Source organism: Alligator sinensis, unplaced genomic scaffold (genome assembly GCF_000455745.1).
Source record: "Alligator sinensis unplaced genomic scaffold, ASM45574v1 scaffold1727_1, whole genome shotgun sequence".
Classification (NCBI taxonomy): Eukaryota; Metazoa; Chordata; order Crocodylia; family Alligatoridae; genus Alligator; species Alligator sinensis.
Genome location: NW_005843427.1, coordinates 15,116 through 41,004, shown reverse-complemented (window position 1 = coordinate 41,004; position 25,889 = coordinate 15,116). Strand labels below are relative to the sequence as shown.

At 40.9% G+C, this 25,889-nt stretch overlaps 1 protein-coding gene across 1 annotated transcript in view; it reads left to right on the top strand.

The window, feature by feature from the left end:
- Positions 1–25,889, top strand: part of LOC102381533 (UV-stimulated scaffold protein A) — a gene marked incomplete at its 3' end in the record, with an annotated part of 41,056 nt that overhangs the window by 765 nt on the left and 14,402 nt on the right. The window contains exons 2-7 of the mRNA XM_006038668.3: positions 172–271; positions 1,042–1,372; positions 9,077–9,197; positions 10,925–11,356; positions 13,003–13,112; positions 15,495–15,623. Of these exons, the coding sequence (XP_006038730.3) occupies positions 174–271; positions 1,042–1,372; positions 9,077–9,197; positions 10,925–11,356; positions 13,003–13,112; positions 15,495–15,623 (1,221 nt within the window). The remainder of the gene's footprint in view (positions 1–171; positions 272–1,041; positions 1,373–9,076; positions 9,198–10,924; positions 11,357–13,002; positions 13,113–15,494; positions 15,624–25,889) is intronic.

Genomic DNA, 25,889 nt, shown 5'->3' with positions numbered 1-25,889 from the left:
GGTTCAGGTATTATAGTAAAATAGAAGGTATATCTGGCAGGGCAGTTTTATAGATAGTGTAATAAATCTGTTACATTGACATCCAACCTTACTCTTAAATTAAGATCGTGTCTGTTGTTTTTTTTTTTAATGCATCACTAACTTTTTAAATTTTTGTTTTCATGTTTCCAGAGATGGACCAAAAGCTCTCGCAGCTGGTTGAAGAGCTCACAACCTCAGGAGAAACCCAGTTGAATCCAGAGAAAATGAAAGAATTCAAGAAAATTTGCAAGTATGACAACTGGTTAAACTTTCTGTTGGAGGAACGTACTCGCATCAGGCTGTTCTCATCTTTTAAGACCTGGACAGATGACACCTTAGTCCTGTGTAATGATGTAAACTTCACTGGGATCCAGAGTAGACAGGAAAACAGCGTCTCCAGAGTAGTTGTCTTGCAGTAAATGGGGGTGGTACGGTAAGAACAGTATAGTGAATGGGGGTTTGCACAAAGCTAGTTGTTATCCTGGGATAGAAATGGGCAGATGCACCTACGCTAGTATAATTTGTGGTGTGGTTCGTATCCCTGACTCTTATTAGAATCCAGTGCAGTGTTATTCTGACAGTTTACACTGGAGTAGCGGTTTATACCATCTGAACTTTCTTTAAACCAGTATAGACTGGCAAAGACGTGTCTAAAGTGGAGTACTGTATGCTGACCACATTGGAGAGGTTACACTGACACACGGATCTGGCCTTATGAGTCTCTGTCCCTCTTTCTACCTGGTGATTAAGGAAGTGATCATTTGAAGTATTGCTTCTAGTGGTTTGGGGAAACTAGTAAAATGGTGGGTATGCGCCACAAATTTAGTGAAGCCCACCTCTGCAATCTTCCAGGGTTTAACTTTTTTTTTTCCTGAGTGTATATTTCAACCTGATGTTAAAACAGAAGCTTTCTTATTTTTTTTTTTTAATTAAATATTGAATAAATGAAAGGACAGAACTTTGGTTTTCTGTTGACTGCACTTATGGGTGTTCTTGTTTGGCTTTTTTACTTTTCAAAAGGTCTTCAGATGAACATATTAACCATGCATATCATCTACTCATGACACAGCTGAACAAAGAACATGCTGAGATACGTTTCTCAGCTTTTCAAATTGTGGATGAGTTGTTCACACGGTCGCATCAGTTCAGAGCATTAATTATCTCAAACTTTCAAGAGTTCTTGGAACTCACAGTGGAAACAGACCACGAGCAGCCTCTTCCCCCGCCAAAAGAAGTAGCGCACAAACTGAAAAAAGCAGCCATTAAATCGGTACAAGACTGGCATGAGAAATATGGAGAGGCCTACAAGATGCTTTCTCTGGGATACCATTTCTTAAAACAGAATAAGAAGGTAATCTGCATGTTTGCTTTCCCATGTTTATTTCTTAGGTCCTATCCTTGGAAAAAAAAAATGAGGTGCAAAACAAGGAGAATCTGCGCTTTTTCTTTTGGAAGCTACATGTTACTTTTGTCTTCAGTCAGCTGTAAGTATTTAATCTTGGCTATGGACATCATTAACCAATGCTAAAAATTTTTATTTCTATTCTAAATCTTTTTCATGCTGTTCACAGCTCTTCTGTGCAAAACCTCCAGATAGAGTGCTCCATTTATTAAGTCAGAGGTATGTAATGCGGGAATAGTTTCTTATCGTGTTATTTCAGATGAGGAGGGTATAGGATTCTCTTCCTCTTATTGCAACACATGAAGCTAATTTCAATAATCTTAATTTTTCTAAAGTTTTTGTAAGTCTGTGAAGTCATTCACAAATGACTGACTAACACTAAGAACGAAAGTATTGGTGTGGTGGTCTCTTTCTTGTCCCCAACACTGATTCTATGGGGGAGAGGAGTAGAAAAGCAGGGGAAGTCTAGCACAATCATACACTTATCCAGTTGCAGGGACAGTGTAGTTTACTACCAGTTCATACGCGTCTCCTCACAAAAAGAGGTTCTCTCACAAGATACCAATACAGATATTTCAAAAGCCTAAGTAGTTGCCTCCCAGTCTTCTCTGGGAAGAAACTTCAGTAGGATTTATTAAAGCTGGCCAAATAGATAGCATGACGGTAGACAAATGCAAAGTAATACATGCTCAAACAGTTCCTACATCTGAGGTCTTAAAATAGCTGTCTCAGTTTGGGAGAGATGCCTAAATGTCACTGTGGACACCTGTGACTTCTGGATGAACTGCAACATTTCGCATTTCCTCTGTTTTTGGATGGAAAATCAAAGTCAACTTATTTTACTACACTCAAGGGGATAAACTTGGGGTTGGGTAGGGGACTTGAGGGGCAGGCTTATTTATCTGCCTATGGCTGTTTTAAAAATTAAAAAAAATGGCACTGTCACTTCTAGTCCAAGCTTAGCTAGTTTTCTCCTTCCTTCCACACCATCTTTTTTTTTTTTTTTTTAATGTTGCCTTAGATGACAGGGCCTTCTTCTCTTAAGATCTGATTCTCACTTCTATACTTGAACAAATTTATTCATACTTTTTTAACCTTCTCTTGGATTAATAAAAGTAGGGTTCTTTTTAGTTTTACTGTGGAGCAGGGTTTCCAGATGGGTATGGTCTGTTTTGAACGATTTCCAATGTATACATCTTTCTCTAGTTCCAAGCATCAGAAGTGGACTCTGTATTCTCCTGGTTGTTTTTCTTATGTACTGTGGCAGTAGTACAGCTCCATATGTATGCATGGACTGTAATAGTTCTCACGTGGACTTTAAATCAATGTTCAGTAATGGCAAAAAAATCAGAGTTTTAGGATTTACAAGAAATCAAATAAATAATGAGAGAATTAAATTATCTTTAAAAAAAAATGCCATCAGGTAAATGTGACACATTTTAAGGGTTTTTTGGCTTTTTTTAAAATTGATACAGCAGACAAAGCCTTGTGAAAAGTTGTTATTTACTAGAACTTGAAACTTGTGGAAGAGGTGATTTATAGTTTTAGACCAGCTAGATATTTGCAAACAAGTTAATTTTATTTATTTGCAAGCTTTTGGGTGCGCACACCCCTCATGAAGCATAGGAGAGAGTAGAGATTGTAAAAAGTTCTCCTCGGTAGAAATGAACACTCATATCTCGCAGGAGAGCCAAAGGTGTGATTAAAATCTCCTGTTTTGGAATAGTTTATTTTGTCCGGGTTAGGCACAGAGAAAGGTTGTAAGTCTTTTTACCTTGTAAGCGTTTTCCAATCTGCTCTCTCCTCAGCCTGATAAAGGGTGAATGTGCCTGAAAGCTTGCAGGTAAATAAAGTAACTTGTTTGCAAATACCTAGTTGGTGTAATAAACGATGCCACCTCTTTCACGAGTTTTGACTCTTTTTGCCTCGGTACCAATATGGCTACAACTTAGATGCCTTACTAGGCAACTGACTCCCCTGGTTTCTTTACTTTTCATTCCATCCAGGAAGAGCACACACCAGCTGCTGAAACTTCTTTAGCCTGACAAAGGGTTTTTGAACCCAGAAGCTTGCTTAATAACTATTCTCCAACTATTTGGGTTGGTCTAATAAAAGATACCAAATTCACCCAAGGAACCTTGTCTTACTAGGACTCTTGCATTTAATGGAACTAAAATGTGGCAAATGCACAGTAATTTGTGTTTTTGCTTAATTGACAACTGTCCTGTAGTCTCTTTGTCACTAATTTAACATCCACACAAAGTACAATATGCTACAAACTAATCCATGTGCACAGACCCTTTTCTCTAAAAGTAAGTTACTTCCCTCTAACTATGGATAGTTAGTAGGAAACTTTCTAGTGACTGAATCACATGATTTGTCTACTGCAAAGTTTCTTGTAGCATTCTCTGAAACAACTGTACTTGGTCACTATTGGTCTGACATAATACCAGATGAGATGGAGTACTTATGTAGTCTGATATGATAACTTCTATGGTAAATGATATGGGGCTGGCTGCTTGACCCTCTATTTGAATATTACTTAGATAATTGTCAAACTTGGAGAAGTAACCAGAAGAATTGGCATAGGTCACTTTGGACACTTACTGGCTTCAGTAACAGGGGCTCACCAGCTGCTTAGTTATGACGGATTAAAAGCGGTAGAAGGCAGACCAGTGTGCGAGAGCGCGATTTCTGTTACCTTGTTCCTGGATTATCATAACATGCCCTACTATAGGAGGCTATACCCGGAACAACTCAACTGTGGTTAACTAAATGTGCAGATCTCTTAGTTTTTGCAAGATGTCTCACAGGGATTGTGCATTATCTATGCTCTGTATTGGCTTCCATGCTGTTTCTGGGTGTAATTCAATTGATATGTTGATGTAATCGGTTCTAAAGGTCTTTCTAACTTAAAAGATCATGTCTTCACTTCTAAAAGTGGCAGTGTTTTAGAAGGGAGGCTTCCTAGGATCTGATCCAGAGCCCATCACTTCTGAAAATTGACTAGATGCTGGGCTAGTTGGACCTTACTTTCTACTCACTTTTTTTGTTTTTTAGTACCCCTTTACACTTGCTCTAGCCAAGCAATGTCATTGCCTCTTGAAATATTTTCAGAGGTTCATCTCTTCTGGCTTTTGAGGAGCCCCATCTGCTCATGTTCTAGTCCAGGAACTCAGAAGGGTTAGAAAGGTGGCCTGGCAGTAAAAGTGTCAGCCCAAGATCTGGGAGACCAAGATTCATTTCTCTATCCCACTACTGATTATCCTGTGTGACCCTGAGCAAGTCACTGAGGCTACCTCCTAAGATACCCAGAGAGGAAAAAAGAATGTTCATTTTGGCTCCTACCAGTTTACATTTTAATCTGCAATTTCTCTTATGTCGTTGTGCTGGTAGGATGGATATGAATGAAGGGCTAAGACTCCCTAAATGTCTCAAAGGCCAGTTGGTGTGGCATTCCCCTCCCCTTCCAAACTAATTCCTAACTGTTGTGGTTCTCTGTGCTTGTTAGCAAGGCAGCAACCACCAAAGGTCACAGCAGAAAATGTGGACTCTTCCATGTAAGAGAGATGTAATAACTGCTTTTTAGACCTCTTTCATGGGCAAGCCTTTGCAACCAGAAACTTTAACAGTATTGAGTAAATTATGAATGCATATGTACTCTGTAAAATTACGTGCTGGTACCTGGCTCACTACTCTTGCTAGGGAGAATATCTGTATACATACTGACAGTTTATCCTGTCACAATAATCCTCCTTACTAAAGTGTAACGTGTAAGTTCTTCAGAAGAGAACACTTACTTTTTTTCTCTCTTCAATAATAAGACCTTAAAAATGTTTTGATAACAAAGGAATCTCAAGTCCTTCTTGGATTGTTATTAGTGTAAACTGTATTTGCTCATTCTCCTGAAAGGCTTGATTAAATCATTGTTCTATACCAGTTCAATTGGAAAGATTAAAATAAAAATTGAATTTTATTTTATTGTGAAAGCGTGTGTAATGGCCTTGGTTTGACTCTCGGTTAGAACTCTTCCCCAGCCACCTATCAAACACTATTTTAGGCATCACCTGCATAAGGAAAACCAAACTGAGCACCAACTCTTAAGACATTGGGTTTATGAATTATACTGGTAATTTTTCCAAGGCAGGAGGCAGCTTTTCACATGGGGTGCATTTAAAGAGGAACTCCACCACTTAAACTGTTTATGCCTCTTCACACCAAATCCTGAAAACTATCCAAGTATAACCCCCAGTAGCAAAAGCTTCTTATAGCAGAACCCAATACCAATGGGCAAAGTAATGACTTCAGTGTCTGCCCATATTATCTGAACCAGATCTGATGCACTCTGACACAAGTCCAGCATGTGAACAGCGATACATAGTTCCATTTTCGTTCTGATGTTTTTTTTTCACTACCTAATGATGTGAGGCTGGTGCAGGAGGTGTTGAAAGCTGCTGAAGGATGAGACTGCACATAAGGGGGAGAACAGGGTTCAGATCCTATTCCATCAATTGGGCATCGGAGTGGCAAACCTCAAATGTCATCCTATTCCACCTTGCCTGACTTCTTGGAAGACTGCTTTAAGACATCTACTTCTGTAACATGCTTTCATTTTATCCCTTTACATTAACAGTTTTTCAGAGACTTGAGTGTGGCAGAATGAGCTTCAGTTTCTAGATGTCACTTAAGACTTATTTATTATCACAGTGTGCTAACCAGCATGGGCCTGAGCGTGCCTGGCTTGTGCCCAGAGACCACTAAGGCTAGCTGGAAACTTCAGGCTTGTAAGTAGCCTTAGAGGGATGCCCCAAATGTCTTACATGATCCTCTAGCCTGGGAATGTACTTGAGGGAGAAGATGGGCACAGTATATATTGGGCCTTTCCTGACTAGGGAACACCACCACTGAGTGTGCATTTCTAGATGCTCAGTAAGCAGAATACACTGTGCCCCTTAGTACAATGTCTGATTGGTCCTGATAGCCCTTAAACTTGGGAGCAGAGGAAATGAAAGAGCTGCAAAACAGCTGCTTGGGACAAAGACTTGGGAAGTTCTGGGTTCTAATTCCGGCGGTGCCACTGGCTTGCTGTACAAACAAAAACATTACTTGTATGAAAATTTCTCCTGCTCTTGTTACACAAGTGATACAGTATAAATGAAAGTTCAGAGGGAATTTTTCTGGGTTTGTTTTTTTTTCGTGTCTACTTAGCATGTCTTGCATCACTTCGCATGATTTTGCCTTGGGTAGTTTGGTCTTTTTTCTCTTGCTGTATGGAATATCATGCATGGAAGAAAGTATTTGAAAAAAGGAAAAATGATTTTTAAAACTACAAAAATTGACAGGAGTAGTTCATAAAACTGCCTTCTACCTGTACACCTTTCTCCCCATTGACTGTATATCAAACTGATGGAGTCCCTCTGTATGCTAATTTCTCCATAAAATTTGAATACTGTTTACCTCCTGGTGTATTTATAACAGCCAGTTAGCTTTAAAAAGTCAACAAATATTAGTTAAACCATGTTCCATTCTTCTAGATAAAGGGGTGTTTGATACACAGGAAAATTGAGGTGCTGATAAAGTAGAACATTTTAGCACAAACTTACAAACCCCAGAAATTTAGACCTAACTCCCTTTGACTTCAGTGGAGTTAAGCATCTCCCTGGAGTTAAGCAGGTCTGAAGCTGTTATAATGAACTGAGGGGTGAGTAAGTAGCTATTGGCTGCACACTGAGTTTACAGAAGCAAGTGAATGGATAACAAAATATGGACATATTGGTCTTTGGATCCATGGCCAACCAAGTATAGGTACATGTTCTAGCAGAGATGTTTTTGGACTAATAGAAGGTGAGACTTGTTTGCTACCTGCCTGTAGAATGATCACAGTATGGTACTGACATCTGTGTACAAACCCGTCTTGGGTCTACTATTGTCCTTGCAATCACGGGGAAAAAAGGTAATAAAAATATTCAAATCTGAGAATCTTTGATTTATTTTGAAGGATTTTTTTTTTTTTTTTTTTTTTTTTTTTTTTTTTTTTTACTGTATATCAATTATGATAAGATTAAAAATGCACGGAGATGTTCATAAAGTAAAGCTAGCACCTGGGGAGATCTCCAGTTCCCTTCATGTAACAGTCCTGAAGAATGAGCTTGCTTAGCACTTTCAGCCTCAATTTGCACAAAGTTAATGGAAGTTAGCTGACAATATTTGGCGACTTTGCAAAATTAAACATAAAGAGCGTGTCTCCATGAATGGGATTTTGCATCCCTTGTGGACAACTAGCAGCAGCAGCACACATTTGTGCTGCTGCTAGTTGTTCTCAGGGAAAGCCCCGGCATATGTGCTCTGGCACGCAGCAAGTTGTCCCGGGTGCAGTAGGGGAGGCTGGGGCCAGCACTTGGCCTGGACCCACAGCTTTACCTGGGCTCTTGGGGAACTTCCCGGGGCTTCAGCGGCAGTGATCCAGGCGTCCAGAGACTGCCTGGCAGCCAAAATGTGCCTCTGGCTGGCTGGGCTCCAGTTTCAGGTGGCACATGTTGCTGCCACATGTGCCGCCCCACTTTTTTCTGGTGTGGATTTTTTTTTTTACACTGGGAGCTCCCAGTGTCAAAAAACCCCCCACTGTGCTGCAAATTAGCAGCACAGTGACTGTCTGCATGTTTGGTGTGTGTGGTTTGCAGCAGCACATGCGGATCTGCAGCATCATAAATAGCGTGTGCATGCTCGTCTGAACACGTCCGAAGGGTCTAAATTGAAAGGTTTAAACAAATAAGAAATTGGCTTCTACAAAGTGCTTGTTATACTAGTCAATGAAAAGAATGCAACTTCTTGGAAAACGGTTAAATATTTTATTATATTTTAACTAAATATTTTATTAAATAATTACATTTTTATGAGTTTAATCTTTTTACATATTAAATATTTTCATATCAATTTTAGACAAAATTCACTGCAAACACTTTAAAACTAATCAGATCATAGTAGTATTTTGAGTCACTGTGTTCCTTCATGGCTTATCATGCCTTCTGCTTTAAAAATTAAGAAACAAAGTAAGAATAAAACAAGTTTGTTAGACCAAAAGAAGCTAGGGAATTTAGTGTAAAATGCAAAACTTAGTACAGCAGAGCTGTATGTTGCAGAGTATATAGTTTTTGTCCTTTGCTGGTTTGCTCATTTACCAAGTTATTTGAGAAATGGCGCACATGCGCACACACATGCAAGTACTAAATTGGGATTTCCCTCTACGGTTTGAGAGTTACAAATCAACCTAGAATGAATTTGGGATATTGTCTGTCAATGAGGTTCTTACATGACCTTTCCACTGTGATGAGGGCATCCAAAACTGCAATGTACATGTATTCCTTTTCTTGCTGTCCACACAGAAAAGCAGATGTTCGGGTTTCTGCTGTTTATGATCTTGTTTTTCCTTCTGAAAGCCACTGATTCTCAGCAATCAGTTATTAGAAGTGAAAATTTCATTCAGAGTTACAGTAGTTATTGATTCCAGGAGGAGGGGAGATAAAAGGAAACACTCTTGAGATTCTATCTGATTAGTAATGTTAGAGGATTTTTCTTTTCAGATAAGAATCTTGGGAAATGGATTTTCTATATATTTCTTACAATGAGCATTATACATCTTCAATTCCCCTTTAGGTGGATTTTCAAGATGTAAATGCCAGGACTCTGGCTGAAAGGAGAAGGGAGGAAGAGAAGCAAAAACGACTGGAGAACATTAACAAAGAAAAGGCGAAAAGAGCTCAGGAAGAAATGGCAGGTGAGATTTTTTTATAAAATTATTTTTTAAACTTTGTTAAGGAACTATGCTATATAAACTACAGAATCCAAGAAACCCAAATAGTGGTGGGCTGGAGAGGAAGATGTGGAAACTAGTACATCTGCAGGCATTTGATCTTATGATTCCTAATAGAGCAGGGATGGGCAAAGTCCTGCCCACAGGCTGGATCCGGTCGGCAGTGGACTCCATTTCCCAGCTGCCCCTGTGCATGGCTGGGGCCAGTCTCCATGGAGACCCCAGCCACAGCTGTGTGTGACAGCTCAAGGATGGGGCTGCTGTGGAAACCAGCCCTAGCTATGCTGGCAGGGCGCATGGCAGAGCAGGGCACGAGGCTGCACTGGAGCTGCTGGGATCTTGCGATGTGGGAAGCCAGGGCAGAGCCAGGGCGCATACAGGGGATCGCAGCTCTGCCCCTGCTTCTTTCAGTGGTGACAGCCTGATCTAGAGCAGGGGCAGAGCTGCCATCCCCTGTATGTGCACCCCTGCCCGGAGCATGCAGGCTCCAGATTGCCTTGGCTCCGGAGCAAGCTGCCCCCATTGCAAGATCCTAGTGGCTCCGGAGCAGCCCCATGCCCTGCTCTGCCATGTGCCCTGCCAGTATGGCTAGGGCTGGTCTCCATGGCAACACAATCCTTGAGCTTTCACAGGCAGCTGCGGCTGGGGTCTCCATGGAGACCAGTCCCAGCCATGTGGGCAGGGACAGCTGGGAAATGAAGTCTGGCTGCCGGCTGCATCAGCCATTTCGCCCACCCCTGTAATAGGGGGTAAGAAAGTAAATCGTAGTCCCAGAAGTCGATGCAGAATGAGGAGCTAACAGGTTTAGTTCCTGATTCAGTGAAGTGTATAATTTTAAGTGAGTGGGGAGTCCTGTGAAGCCAATGGCTGGAGTCATATGCCATAATTTACATAATTTAAGAACCTTTCTAAATCAGGTTCTCAGTCTGGTATTGCATGTAAAATCAATGTGTTTTAAAAGGCATTGTCACATGTCACCACAGGAATCCTAAACGTAGTACAGGTCCACCTGAAGTTGCCTGACTGCTCTTTGAATATCTGTGTCTTTTGGAAGGATGCCTTCAAAAGGGTTCAACAGCAAATGAAGCTGAAACATGAGGCTGAAAATGTGGGAGTGAAGCTGCTAGGCAGACATTTACAGTACAGCTTTGGAGCATTGGATTCACTGTGAACATTCATGTCTGGGTGCAGAATATTAAACTGACTCTGCAATTTTGTAAAGTAATTTTCAGCTGTAACACATTTTTCTTGATATTCATGAATTCTCAGATAACTAACCATAGCAGCGTAAGTTTTTCAGGAGTATAAGTTTATTACTCAGCGACATCTCTAAGAATAACCTTGCCAATCCATCTGCTGTACTTCATATTTTATGAAGCAATTAAAAAGCTATCTTTGATAAATGCTTTGAGATTTTAGGGAGGATGGGGAAAAAGGAAGAAGAGCTTGATTCTGTTTTATACCTCTGGAGAATATTGTGTTATTTTGGAGGGGAGGAGGCAAGAAAGCCTGGCTGTATGAGAATGTCTTGTCAACGTACAGATATATGCATCAGCCCTTTGGCATCTATCTTTAATTTGTAAGCATGTCTCCTTATACTGGGGCATGGGAGAAACTGTTTCTTCCATTCCTGAACTGCTGGAATTTTATATTTCATACAGCAATTTTCTAAAACAGTTATGTCCTGACAGAAATGTCCAAAGAAATTCAAGACACTCTGACAGAGATGGAGAATTGTTTCCGGCTTTTGATGCCAGATCCGTTTGACTTCACTGTGAATGACGCAGAGTTAGAACCTGTCATAGAGAAGACTGCTAATGAGGGAGAACCTGCTTCCATATCCATGCAGCTAGCAGACTGCCAACCATCTTCTCTCAGGCATATAGATGATGAACAACCTTGTTGCAGCAAGGACCTTCCTTCAGTTTTACCATGTTTAAAAGCTGATAAAAATGGAGACATGAATGAAGAACTAGAGACAAGTGACCGGAGGGGAGCAGATGGAGAGGGATGTTCAGAAGTTGAATTAGCTGGTGCCACTGGTGGTGATGACTATGAAACATTTGTTAGGAGTCATGGGCTTGGCTCTCATAAATATACCCTTGACCTGGAAATCTCCACAGGTACTTGTTTCAGTATGAGAAAAAGAATTTGTGAACCTTTGTATCTGAAGTGGTAAGATGTTTAATGCTTTATTGTGTGCATTTCAGTTGGCCTTTGCAGGTGGCTTTACATGAATGAGCTTACAAATTCTAATAATCAGCTATTGAAGGTTAAGATTGGGTCTGTGGCACAGTAAATGACTTTTGAGGTCTTTGAAGAGCTTACAGTCCCGTAATGTGTAAATATTTCTGTTTCCTCCCTATTTTCTCAGTGCTCACTTCTTTAAAGTTATTGTTCACAGTCACATGCCAGTGATGTTATTTATGCCCACATTTTATTTAGGAAGGAAACACCTTTTTAAATTGTCAGTAAGCTTCCTTAACCTTAATTTAAAAAGTGAATGAGATGCTGGGGATGAGGATTTTTAAGATTCTATCTTCTTAATCTCATGATGAGAGGTCAAATTACTTGTAATAAAGCCAGGACAGTTCATAATTTTTTGGGTGGTCATTTCTTTCAAAAGCCTAACAGTCTTATTGTATATTATATTTGAGGAATTACACAGGCAAATGGCCAGAGAGGCAGTAACTTCTCGCTGTTTTTCATAGCTCAATGACTTGAAGGATGGGATTGAGCACACTATGATGTTTGCAGCTAACACTTAGGTGGATGGAGTAGCAATCACTAGAAAAAAGGATTGGGTTCAGATTACTTTATTTGGGGAAAAAGAATATCAGATCCAATAAACACAAGGAGGAAGGAGGGAACAGTCAAGTGCACAGATTTTAAAATGTATGAAAAAGCGGACCATGGAGTGATTGAGAGTCAATAGTAATATTCTTGCAAAACTAGTAGCAGCGTGGGATATGTTAAGAGACGCTCTGATCCAGCCTGCAGCAGAGTCCCTTGCAGCCAGTGAAGCAGCTTGAGGGGGTTGTGTCCCAGCAGCCTGGTCCCATTGTCAGCCTTCTCCTCCCCACTCCACTCCATGGGAGATGCTACTGCTGCCTGGGGAGGTGTGGGGCTCGGACCAGGTTTGGGGCTCGGCCCATCTGTAGCCTGGATCTGACTGGTGGACCCAATTCGGTGGATATGGCCTGCCTCAACCAGCTGCATAGGGGACAGGGCATGGCCCAGCCCTGACTCAGCTGTGTCATGGAGGGGCTGTGGTCCAGCACCAACTAGTCATGTAGAGCTTGGGTATTTGGCAGCTGGGGAGGGGTAGCGGTATTAATTGCCATTTTTCTACCATTGTCAAATTTCCTGACCCATGGGCAGCCCCATAGGTCAGCTGCCCTGGCTTCATGGGCTGGATTTGGACCATGGCACAGGGGTTGAGTACCCCGATCTAGACGATAATGCAATACAAATAACGATACAATTGTTCTCGGTTCTTATGACCGACTGAGTGGTGCTTCCTTAGAAGCCCTTTTTTAAGGGTTATCCAGCGCAGTGAAAGCATTATGTTTTAACTTTTCCTTTAGTCTGTAGGTTAAGCATTTTTAGTGCTAATGCTGAAGTATGTAACATTCTGATTCACAAAACCATCTCTGAAGACATTGACTGTGTTAGGAAGTTTCACATTCTGCTGCTTCCAACTTACTTATTTTAGTGAGGATGCTGTAAATATCATGCTTCAATCCTTTTTTCCCTCTGTTTTCAACAGATATAAAAATTCATGAGAATGAAGACAATACTTCCATAATAAACAGTATCCTGGATGCTCACAAACTTATTGGAAATAAATTCTTGCCCTCCGTGCAGTTGTGGATTCAGGTGAGCTTAAAACACAGATTTCTTCCAAGAGAAATGATAAAAGCTTTCCCCTCTTTTGCATGCTTTCCACCTTTTGTCTTCCAGAAAATGTTAACCCCGTAATTAAGGAGACCTCTCCAAGACCACCCCTGGAAAGTGATTGGGTGTGGTTTTGCCAGAGTCATTTTCTGAATATACAAATTAAATAGTTTTGGTGTCCAGCTGTATTAAATATTTGGTCTATGTGTATGTGACACAAACTAAAACTGAGCAAAAGTTGTTAGGAGATAGTAAATGTAAATAAGTGAAGAAAGAAAATGAAAGGGGGGGAGGGGGAGGACCTACCAGTATAGGGGAATGGGAAAACAAGCTACAGTAAGTTAATGTAGTTACTGCACAGCACATGATGTTATGTAGCTGTCCAAGTGCTCACTTCAACGTAGCAGCAGGTGAAAGTTAAGCCGTGGTAACTTAGCCCCGATTCCTCAGGGAGTGAACTGCCTTATTTAAACTCTCACTTGCTGTGAGATAAGTATGGATGTGTGGACAGTTACTGTGGAGCTGCTAACATAATTTGCTTGTTTGTCTAGATCTAAAGTGTTGGGGGGGGGGGAGGTGTAATAGATGGCTTATTAAACACTTAGATGAGAGATGGCAACCAGTATTTGCAAAATTTATGTTCAAGTGAATCATCATTCAGTATCTGTTATGTTATCCAGCACATCATACAGTACATACAGCAAACTTTTTTTTTTTTTTAAAGAGCGCAGTTTAAATAAGACTTGTGTGGTAGGTTTAAAGAAAAATCAGTTTGTCTTTGTCAGACAAGTCTACTTGAGAAACTCATTACTTAATTCATCATAATCTGTAGTCTTGTTGGCCCTCAGCTGTTATTCTGAGAACCAATAAAGGTTTAAAGAACCAGCCCCACCAGAATTAAATACCCAAAAGCATAAATGTAGATAAATACTAGTGGCAAAATAGAATAATGAATCACAGATAAGATATAAGTGACCAAACAGCACAGGTAATGGATATCAAGCAAATGTGTAAAGTGTATAAATTGCACATGTATCCAAATGCATAACTATCTTATTAACGCGTGAAAGCAAATTAGGGAAAAGGATTCTCACTTTGGTTTGAAATTAAATTATAAAGGAGCTCTTAACTTAAATGCAGATTGGTTCTTGCTGAATAACCTTGGTTCAAGGCTGAAGAGCAAAGGTTCTGAATGAACCCAGAGTTCTGCTTGGCTAAAATAGCAGAAAGCTTACTTTAAACAAAATATATGTGTGTGTGTTCCTAATAAGTGTTACTCTAATTAATGCCTATTCCTAGTCTAAAGTATATCATGTCTAAAGTTAGCCTTGTTTAACGTGAAACCACTAAATGAATTCTAAGAAATGTTAGCACAACCTTTAGCCTAGATTTTATTCCAATCCATTTTAAATTGTCTAAAAAATAGTTCACACCTTATGATGTTCTCTGGCATGACCCTCTTCTCTGCTTATTCTTATCTTACCCAAACTTTGCTCAAGTGAATGCAAGCAAATACTATACCAAATCATCACTAAGTAATTTAGGGCCTATGGACTCCTATACATGAGAGCGGAGGCTGCTCCGGTGCGCTGGAATTCCAGCACATAGGAGCAGACTCAATTGGAGTATGGGCAATTGCTGCACTCCAGCTGCCTCCTGTGTCTCATGTATCAGTGTTCCTGCACTTAAAAATGATGGCGGGGGACGCATTATCTGTCTAAATCTTAGTCCAGGCACTCTTGCTGCCATTTTTCAGCACGGGGATGCTGATATGCGGCACTTTAATTAGTTCTTGGAGCACCTCTAATTAAACAGCTGCCCCTCTCGTCCCCAGAGCATGTGTAAAAGTGCCCTTAGTCTACAGTAGTGTTTCCCAAAATTTTGATACCTGGGGCACACTTTTGTTTTTGTTTTTTTTCAGATTAAAACTGGCAGCCCACTTGACTCACTGGTGCGCAGGCCAGGTCTGGTCCATGGTCCAATCCTACATGCAGTTCTGGTCCACTCAGGACTTTGACCTTGATGTGTGTGGGGCTGCCGTAGATACAACAGCCCATTTTTCACAGCACACTACCTTTGGGAATCACCGGTCTACATTCTTTGCTTAAGAGCTTCATGCAGGGAATTTTATACATTGAAAGGAATTAAATATAGTATCTCTCTAACTGCTATTAACACCTACTTCTGTGGGTGAAAAATTTTGAAGAAGCGTAGTTAAATAATTAGACTTGCTAGTGGTTACTTAGCATTGTAGCAAACTGCTTTATTGCATGCCGTGTTAAAATGGAGTAAAACCAGGAATTTCTTTGTTGTCGAGGAGGTATTTGGGGGAAATAATAAGAATATATATCTCTTGTTTTGTAGTCGTTCACTCGAGCAGGAATAAGTGATGATCGTTTAAGGTGTGCCATTGATCTTAAGAATAAATTAGAGACGGCTCTGGAGAAACATAAGGACATGAACATTGACTATAAAGAGAGGAAAAGAAAAGTGGTGAGTGCTTTAAATTAAACGCTACTGGAGTGGACTATTAGGAACACTTGATTTACCTATGGAAAAACATATTGATAGCAAAAAATTCTTCTTAGACTGTAATCCTGCAAACACTTGAGCAGATGCTTAATTTTATCGTTGTGTGATCCAGTTGACTTCAGCGTGACTATTTAGCTGAGCCAAGTATAAGCACATTCCGAAGTATTTGTAGAGGATGGGGCTTTAGTAATTAGATAAGATCTTAATACTGGCTGCCTTCAAAATATTTTTTAAATATAGATCTTTTAAATTATATTTTTTAAATATAGATTTTAAATTTCAAAGTCTCTCTTAGTTCCAGCTTCATGTGCACCTTTTATTCTGTCTTTGGTCATCTCCTTCATTGATATTTCTCTCATTAATAGTACTTGCTGATATTGCAAGTTTATTACTGTGCTAGCAACTCACAGTTCAAAAAAAAGACATTTGTCCCTGCTCCACACTAGTACTTGTTCCCTTTAGCAGTTAGATGACATGATCAGAAGCATGCTTTCAGAATTAGCCAATAGATGGAGATGGGAAACTTCAGTGTTTCGTCAAGATTATTCCCCCGATAGTTTTATGAGAGAGAGAGGAAAACTGAAGCAGAAAGATTCAATGGTGTAAGGCTGCAATTATTAATTGAAAACCAAGAGCTTAATAGTACTTGTTAAATTTGATTGTTGTCAAACAGAGCTCTTACATTGTTTGGTACAATACTGGCCAAACTATATTTAAAACTTTTATTTTATGTTGGCTAAGGTGCATGGTTCACGTTTGGGTTCTAACAGTTTATCACCCCAAGCTGAACTACATTTGTGTCGTTCCCGATTCATGCTATGACAACAGAGTTCAAGTGTTGTGAACTCTAGGCATATAGGCAATACCAGTATTAGAGTGGATGAATTTCTGGCTCCCACTACCTTGCCATGGTAGAGCAGTCCTGTGTACACTGCTCCAGCTGCAAATGCCAAATCTAAATGAAAAGCAATATTTCGGAATACTCTTGTCAGTGCTTTTCCCTTTGTGGAACATGCACATAACCTTTATGCAACCAGCAATGGAGCAATCCAGATTCTTGCTTCCTTTTCTGTTGCCTGTTTTACAGGCAAGGCTGTGCATGCTGGCCCTCTGCCCAGAATATTAGTTGCTGCCTTTCTTGTAAGACTTGAAGGACACTTAAGCTTTCCTTTTATGAGTGGTTTAAAAAAGTGCTCCTATCACTTTTGGAAGTCAGTCAACAGGATTTGATGTAAAGGTCAAGCTTTCTAAATCCCACTACTAGGACGGGGTAGAATATTTAATAGTTCATGTACTTTGAATGCAGTGTTTTTATGACAATGCAAATGGTTAGGGGGCTGGGGCACGTGGCTTAGGAGGAGAGGCTGAGGGAACTGGGCTTATTTAATCTTGAGAAGAGAAGACTGTGAAGGGATTTATTAGTAGCCTTCAACTACCTGAACTGGGGTTTGAAAGAGGACGGAGCTGGACTGTTCTCAGCAGTGGCAGATGACAAGAAAAACCAATGGTCTCGAGTTGCAGCAAGGGAAGTTTAGGTTAGATATTAGGAAAAAACTTTCTCACTAGGAAGGTAGTAAAACACTGGACCAGGTTACCCAGAGAGGTGGTGGAAGCTCCATCCTTGGAGGTTTTCAAGACCCAGCTAGACAAAGCTTTGGCTGGGATGATATAATTGGGGATGGTCCTGCTTTGAGCAGGGGGTTGGATTAGATGACCTCCTGAGGTCCCTTCCAGCCCTTATTTTCTATTATTCTATGATTAATTTGAGACATGGAACTTGCTAGGAGATGGAAAATAAAGGAATGGTTTATTTCGGGGCAAAATGCCCACACTTGTTCTTAACCAGTGCTGAACTACTTTAAATTTAAGCTCTGAATGCAGAAGATAATGAGTTACAGAAGCATTGTCATAAAAATCCTGTGGTTTCTCTGCATGTGTTGGATTGTTTGTTTGTTGTTCACTTTTAGAAGAAAATAGTAGCAGCAGGGGAAATGGGAGGACTCCATTGCTTTAAAAACAAACGGAGCCCATCAGAGAGAGGATATTACATCCTAATGGTGCAGGGATTTCTTCACGCGCTGACTCGTCCATTGAGTGGCACTCAGGAAGGGTTGAGGCTTAACTTTGTGGCATGCCAGGCATAAAGTTTGGCTACTCTTGAATTAGAGCATTAGTTCTCACCATGACAAAGTTCTGTTATCTTTGGTGGTGTCCTCTGCATGCTGGACATATACTGACACATTGACTTTTTGAAGCATTGACTCGCATATAGCACTTTAGGGACCAGGGCATTAGCAAATTTTACTTAACTGCTAGCACAGAGTCCACAGGACAGGAGGATGTGGAAAAGTATACCTTTCGTAGTAACCTCTGATGTAAGCTGTATATTTTGACAATTGATATTTCTTGCCAATTCATGGTCAGATAGAAAGCATCAATTACTGTCTGCAATTTTTTTTGGTGAAGATTGTCATGCCATGTGACCCTCTCTTATAGCCAGGCTGTGCCCATCAAAAAGGTTATGTTTGTTTTATTTTCATGGCAGGTATAAAACAGAAGGTTAAGAATTTGGAAAATTTGCTTTCCTGATGGCAAGATCGTTACACTAGAACAGATGCGGTTACTCTAATCTAGTGAGAAATACAAATGAGGGGAGGGTGTATGCAGGGTGAGTGCTACTCCATTCCCTTTCCCTGCCTAGTCTACTTCTCTGCTTTCTGCCTTATGTTCCCTGATAAGCTGCTGCTCTGCTGTCTGCCTCCTGCCCAGGGCTCGCTACCTGATCTGATGCTCTCCTTTCTGCTTCCTGTCCCATCTGCCACTGTGCTGTCCATCTCATCCCCAGTCTGTCACATGCCACACACGGAGCCTTCCCCTGTCATTTATGGCATCAGTGCCACAGGTTGAGCATCTCTGTTCTAGTTGAAAGGAGACCAGCAAGTTTTGGAAGTCTTGTTATGCACGGTTCTCGCTTGTCAGATCAGATCAATATAGGACTGTTGTATTAAAGGTGAGAACCCCCCCACGCAGGTCTGTCATTGGTGCTTTTAATGCAATGCGAACACCCTGGTGGAGGTCACAGAAGTCTGAGTGGTGTACTTGCCTGGCTCTGTGGTCAGGATCATTTTTTAAATGTAACAGAACTGACTCTTAACCAGTTTGGAGAAAGTTGATTCTAGCCTTTCATATAGACTGATTCCTTGAATTATTTTTTTTTTTTGTATTTTTTTAATATATTGCTAATGTTTTTATTTTGTTTTATTCTTAGTGAACGTAGTATCTAGATGAGTAGTTCCCAGTCATTGAATATTTTGTGTAATATTGCTACAGGTAAAAGTTTTGTGATTTTGATCATGAGCGTTTTTCATAAAACCCTAACTGTTTTAAGATGTAGTTACTGAGAGATCTCAGCTTCCTTTTCTTAAAGATTTTATGTTGCACAGTGTCAGTGTGAGACAATGAAACAAACAAGGGCAAGGGCAAAAACCAAGGTCAACGGTTTCTTTAGCTGTAGATGTTCAGATGTGGAGACGTTCAGTCAGACACCCTGCTGTGAAGCTGGAGGTGGTTAGGGTGATTCACTTGAAGAGTAATGTTGCTTTCCCTTCTAATAAAGTCCTACTTCAGGATTTAAGAGCGTGCCGCTCCCAAAATTTTTAACCACCGTGTTGTGCCCATATCTACAGTGCCCCTGTGCTGATGGGCTTTGTGTGTGGATTGCTGAGGAAGAAGTAGAAAGAACATAGGTTTGTCATAATGCCGACTGCCTGATGCACCTGCACTATTGTATACATGACATGCACATGTGGCCAGGTACATCATAGTTGCATTAGGAGTTAGGAAGCGGACATGTGGCTCTTGCACACAAGATCACATCACTTCTGTGGTACGTGGCACTGTAGATCCAAGTTTATACTGCTTTCTCAGCCTCCTCTTGGGTTTTTTTTGGGTCCCTGTTGGGGCTTTCACCCTCTCCCAGGTTAGGACATTGACCTGCAGAGCAACACAGTTGCGAAATTTGAAGATGTTGAAAATTGACATGGAATATTTTCTCTCCAAATTTTCATGTGCTTATTATATTTGAGGACTAGAAAGTGGTGTTGTCTTATAAATTATTGGGACATTTCCTTTGTTATTTGGTTGTAGCTGTGTTGGTCTAAGGCAGGGGTGGGCAAAATGCAGCCTGGGAGCTAGATGCGGCCTGCCAGGCCATTATATCCGGCCTGTGGAGCCCCTAAAAAATTTAGAAAATTAATATCTATCTGCCCCTGGCTGCCTATTGTGCGGCCCTTGATGGCTTGCCAAAACTCAGTAAGCGGCCCTCCGCCCAAAATAATTGCCTACTCCTGGTCTAAGGACATACGCAGGCAAGGTTCTTTGAGAAGATGTGATATCTTTTATTAGACCAACTGAGTAGTTGTAAGAAAGTTCTTAGCAAGCTTTCGGGTGCAAAAAGGGTGATTGCACCCCAAAGCTTGCTAAGAACTGTTTTCCAATTACTCAGTTGGTCTAATAAAAGATATCATATCTTCTCAAAGAACCTTGCCGTGGGACATTTCCTTTACATTTATATATTCTCCCCCATCCCAAAGCACTAAACTGGCAGCACAAAACTTTATACAATAGAACTTTTCTACAGCAAGCTCAGATGCAGTGAAAACATATCTATTATGAAGTGGCGTATAGCTGTGTGTTGCTTCAGTGCACTTTAGGGACTGCCATTGCATGTGTAGTAAAAGAGAGCTCAGCTTATAATTAAGATTTTCTAGTGGTTAAAGGAGGGTCTCCATCTAAATGCAGCTCTTAAACCATAGCATATAGTAAAATTACCCTTCCATCCTGCCTCAAGTCAGGCCTATGGGAGGAGAGGAAAAATTGCTACAAATGCTGTTGTCCAGAGCCAGTTGTTTGTCCCTTGCAGGTCCCCTCTTTCTGCATGATGTTGTATTAGCCATATATACATCCTGGCAGCCTGAACTCTAGCCTCTCTTGCCTATCCCAACCCAGCACATACTAAGTAGCCTTACTACTACTTAAGACTAGTCATCTCCTTATAAGAACTCCTGTGGTTTCAGTTGGGGAGGGTGGCATTCTGACCACAAAGTGCACAGGTAAGACACGGGGGATCGCTCTCAATAATCTTGAGTTGGTGAAAGCTTTTGTGTGCTTATCGTCTACTTGCATTCGGGTAATTGCGGTTGAGAGTAGATAGATGGTACTTACACCCTTTAAGAAGTGTTGCATTTTGAAAGTAGATGGGCCAGTGTAAAAGCCCTCTTGACATAAGTCAGAGTTGTGATTGAAATTAGGAAACAGTCTGAGGAGAAGCCCTTCCCATTTTTCAAGACTTGTACAGTTGGACTTGTTGCTATTTTTTTTTCTGTCTCAAGACAGTTCAGCATAATCTCAGTGCCCAGTAGAGGGAGTGCACACTGCACGCTGGACATTTTCCTTTGCACTTCCTTTACCCAGAGCAGGTCAGCATCTTACTCTGTATGTTTTCAGCTAAGCTTATTACAACAGCACTCGACCTGGGCTCCTGCAAAAAGTTAGTTCTCAGCTCTATTTAAGTGACTTGTAGTGGTATCATTCTAGTTACTGGCTGAGATCAGTGTTTATAATAAATACTTATTTTCAGAGGTTTAACTCTATTGTCAAAATAAAGTGCTTATGTCTGGAATGTTGCTTAAATATTTCCACCTAGGGAATACTTCTCTCTCTTTTTTTTTCCAAGTTATTATGCCTGTCTTTTTAAAATCAGATGCTGCATTTTTAATAGTTTTTTTTTCTTTTAATACCAAATGTTGCAGATATTGAAATGGCTTCTAAACTTTTAAGTTACAAAAGAAAATGTATATTTTGATTTTTAAAAATTGTAACTGCTATTTTTCATTTCATTTTAATTTTTCATTTCTGGGAAGAATCGCGGTAACAGTTCAGTTTTGTGCTATGCTGTCCAATAGATCTGTTGATCTAGTCTTATGACTCGTTAATGTTTTTACTATGTTTATTTATAGTAACTACAGGAAACCCTCGCTATTTGTGGGTTTGGCATTCGCGATTTCAAATATTTGTGAATGCCGAACCCGCATTGTAATACACTTAAAGGAGCTCCTTGGGAGCTCCACACTTGCCACGGCCGTGCTCCCGCCATCACTAGCGCAGCCGTGCTTCCTCCCCGCAGCTGTCGGGGTCGCTGCGTTCATGAACACAGTGCCTTATTCACGGATTTCGCTATTCGCAGGGGATACGAAAACGTTTTCCCTGTGAATGACGACGGTCTCCTGCAATACATTTTACTTTTTTTAAAAATAGAACACACACTTATATAAAACTACATTAGGAGTGCTCTGACACAAGAGTAATGACATCTGTTTTACTCAGTTTTGAATTCCTTAACTCTTTTGTACATCTCCAATGTACATGGGCATTGTCAGTCTATTTAACTACTGTTAAATGCATTGCTGGTTAAATTTAAATTATGGATTTTACCTTATACTAAAACACCTCTTAAAACAAATTGAACAACTGTCTGTGCCGCTGTGAGTGTTACCCTGAAAGTTTACTGCAGTATGATCCCTTTTTTGTGCATTAAAGGAGAGAGTATAAAATGGCATGTAATTTTTTTCTCTCTGGCTGCGTCTAGACAAGCGTGGATGTGCTGAATGTGGTGCTGCAGACCCATCTGCGGTGCCACGCACCACACATGCAGGCATTCCCCGCACTGCTGCCTTGCAGCGCGGGGGGACTTTTTGGCCCCAGGTCATCCTGGGGTCAAAAATAAACCACACCAAAAAAAACAAGAATGGAGTGGCACACGTGGCAGCCGCACACACCGCCCAAAACTGGAGCCCGGTCAGTCGGAGCTGTGCTCTGGCTGCCAGTCAGTCTCCCAGCTGCAGGAGCACTGTGGCTGCAGCTCCCTGAGGCCGGCAGTACCCCAAGTAAGGCTGCTGGGTCCAGCAGAGTTGCTGGCCCCAGCCTCCCCTACCCCACCCAGGGCAACCTACTCTTACGCCACAGTGTGCATCGCAGAGGCATTCCCCGGGGACAAGTAGCAACAGCACAAAATGTGCCACTGCTGCTTGTCCCTGGGCAAACAAATGTCCACACTCTTGTGCACGCGGCCTGGATGTTTTGGTGGAGCCAGCAATAAGTAGCAGCAGGGGAATTTTTATTGCTAATGCACATAACTTAAACATACCAGCTGATCAATTCTTCAGAACTCTTCCAATATGGGATAGACTGACTGTTTTAAAGTGGAGCAGAGTAATGTAGGTTTGACTGGCGGAGAGCGATTCTTAACTCCAGACAGTTGGGACATTTTGGCACGCTTCTTGGGCTATTTTACTTTTCTATAAATGAAGTTGGATAGGTGGAGTTCTGCCAAAATCTTGTAATTGCTTGTTGAAATCAAAATGCTTTTACTTTGTGGTTATGTATTCAGCAGTCCTAGAACGTGTGTTTTTTATTTTACCTTGTTTAAACTTTTTTTTTTTTTTTTTTCACAGCAGAGTCAAAAATCCTGTAGGGAGTTTAGACGCTGTTTTCCAGATAACCTAACTTTTGAGTAAATTCCCAACTCTTTAGCAAGTTCAGTTGTGTTTGGGATGTGGAAGCCACAGAATGAATTGCAGGGCAGATGAGACTGAAACACGTTAACAATGTTTGGAAATACGTTCTACCAGAGTGGGGAAAAATTTAACAGGTATTGGACCAAAACATAATTGAAAGGTGCATTGTTTGCATTTTTAGTGTTTTTATATTCTGCTTGTATTCTGTCTAGTTTGGCCTTACCAGTTTCAGGTTCTGTCTATACTACACTAATTTGAAATACCCTGTGTCCTGGGATGGCTTATGTAGGTATGAAACTAAGACATTTGTTATATTTATGCTAATCACAGCAGAGCAGGCTTTTTATGTTATCTACAAAAAGAATAGGCAAGATGAAGTGTTTCCTGGCAATGGCCTCAATGAGGATACAATTTGTAAAAGTCCCTGAACACAGTGATTCTAACAAAATACCTTTGCTCCATATATGTGATTTATATTTATGACTTCAGCTCCTCTCCACATGTCTAATGTGGACTTTTTAAATGAGCTTGCATCTGACAACCAGGAATGTGGCTCTCTCTTCCTAGACAGCAGAATTCTGTACTAAAATACTCTGGTTGTAGTTTTTTCTGATAAAAGAAATGAACGCTTAAGATGATCTACTGTGACCACATCCATATAACTTTACTCAGTAATACCTACATTCAGAGGCATAGCAAGCAGGATTTGTGCCATGGATAAACCCTGTGAGAGAATGGGTGCAGAAAGTACTATTGAAGGTGTAAGAATGACTATAAATTATATCTGCCAGTTTTTGGAATCTCGCTTAACAGAATCAGACCCACATTAGAATCAGAACCCAGGAACTAACACCAAGAGGTATTATGTTACGTGCACTTTTCACAGTGTGTTAGGATCTTGGTTTAAGAAATTACGTGCATTAGAATAAACATTTTAAGCCATAATCTATGCACATGAGCTATTTTTCTCTGTTGACTGTTAGAATTGATGAAGAATCAACAAAGTGTCTGTATAGTAACTGCATAGAGCTTCTTGATGGGACTTTGACTTTGCTCACTTTACTTTGCTGCCTGCCAGCCTAAACAGTGTATACCTGCTGGCTGGCGTTGCTCTGCCCTATATCAAGAGCAGTGGCCAGCAGGATAGAATGATTGAGACAACCAGAAGATGCGAGACATCCTCTATATGACTGGCCCGCAGCACACAAATGTCTGAAGTTGCACAGGAGCTTCCTCCCCAGCACGCAACCTCTTGATGCCGCACTCCAGGATACATGACTACAGATGTGGAACATGAGGCTGAGGAAATACCTGACAGTGGAAAAAAATGTACATTCCAGCAGCCAAGTCCTTACTACCAGGAGCTGAAAAACCATGGCAAAGATGGTGATGTCTTAATCGCTTATATACTGGAGTCAGATGCTCCAAGGAACTAATGAAAAAGTTCAGTTACCTGTGACTGTGGCACAGAGCCTCAGACTATGCAACACCTACTGCAGTGCCTGCTGCTCAAAGGCACATGACTTGTACAATGAAAAATCTTTCAAAGTACAATAAGCAAGCACAAGCATGCATAACAAAATCATCAAGTGTGATGTAGAGACATGAGAAAAAGAAAACTTTGCTGCCTCTTGTTATGCTTCATGGTTATAAGAATCAAAAGTGCTCTACCCAAAGGGATTCTAATAACAGATGGACATTGTACTACCAAAAAAGAGACTGAAAGGAAAAAGAAGCTAATAAAAGTGTAATTGGAACAAAAATACACTTACTGGAGAGACGAGACCTTTTAGAGTTGTTACTATTTTTATCTGAGTAGGCCCAATTGGAAATCATAACCTCATTATTACAGGTACCATATGCATATATAATGAAAATATAGAATTGCAATTTCTTTGGAGTAGATACCCAAGTGTGGAAAGAAGACTTGAAGCCAGTAGGACTACTTCAGTGCTTTCATTTAATCATGTTCATAAATCTTTGTAGGATCAGGCATTAAACCTGTGGTTCTCAAACTTCTTAGCCTCAAGGCACCCTCCATAACATTTCTTTGGAATTCAGTGGCACCCTGGTTGAGAACCACTGAGCTATAATCTAGCTGGTGCCATGTGATGGGGATGGGGACAGGACCTCACCCCACTGTGCTGTTTTTTCAGCATCTAATCCCTCCCTGGTTTATACCCGAGGAGGTGCACATATACCTCATTGCTGCAGCTGCTCCTCCAGGGACTCGCATGCCAATTACTGGAGTCATGTGAGACTCTCACTAGCTTTGGGAGTGTGGGAGGAGCAGGGGAAACAAGCCCAGTTAAAAAGGGAGGTCTGGCATCTGCCTGTCCACGTGTCGGTGCACACTGCTTGGAGCTCAGGGACATGGAGAGCAGCTGTGGATGCTGCTTATTTGAGGGATGCTGGAGCACCTGGTACAGGAGGAGCAATCCCTTAACTCCTGACACAGGGCCTGCAGAACCGTTGGAAGGATCTTGAGATACACCATTTGAGAGTTGCTCCCTTAGTGTAAGCTCTTTGGAGCAGCATCCATGTTGTCATGAGACTCATGCACAGCATTCAGCATAGCAGAGCCCTGATCCCAGATTTGGGCTGTAAGTTGTTGTGTTGCAATAGACAATATTCTTTACTTGCATGGTTCCTG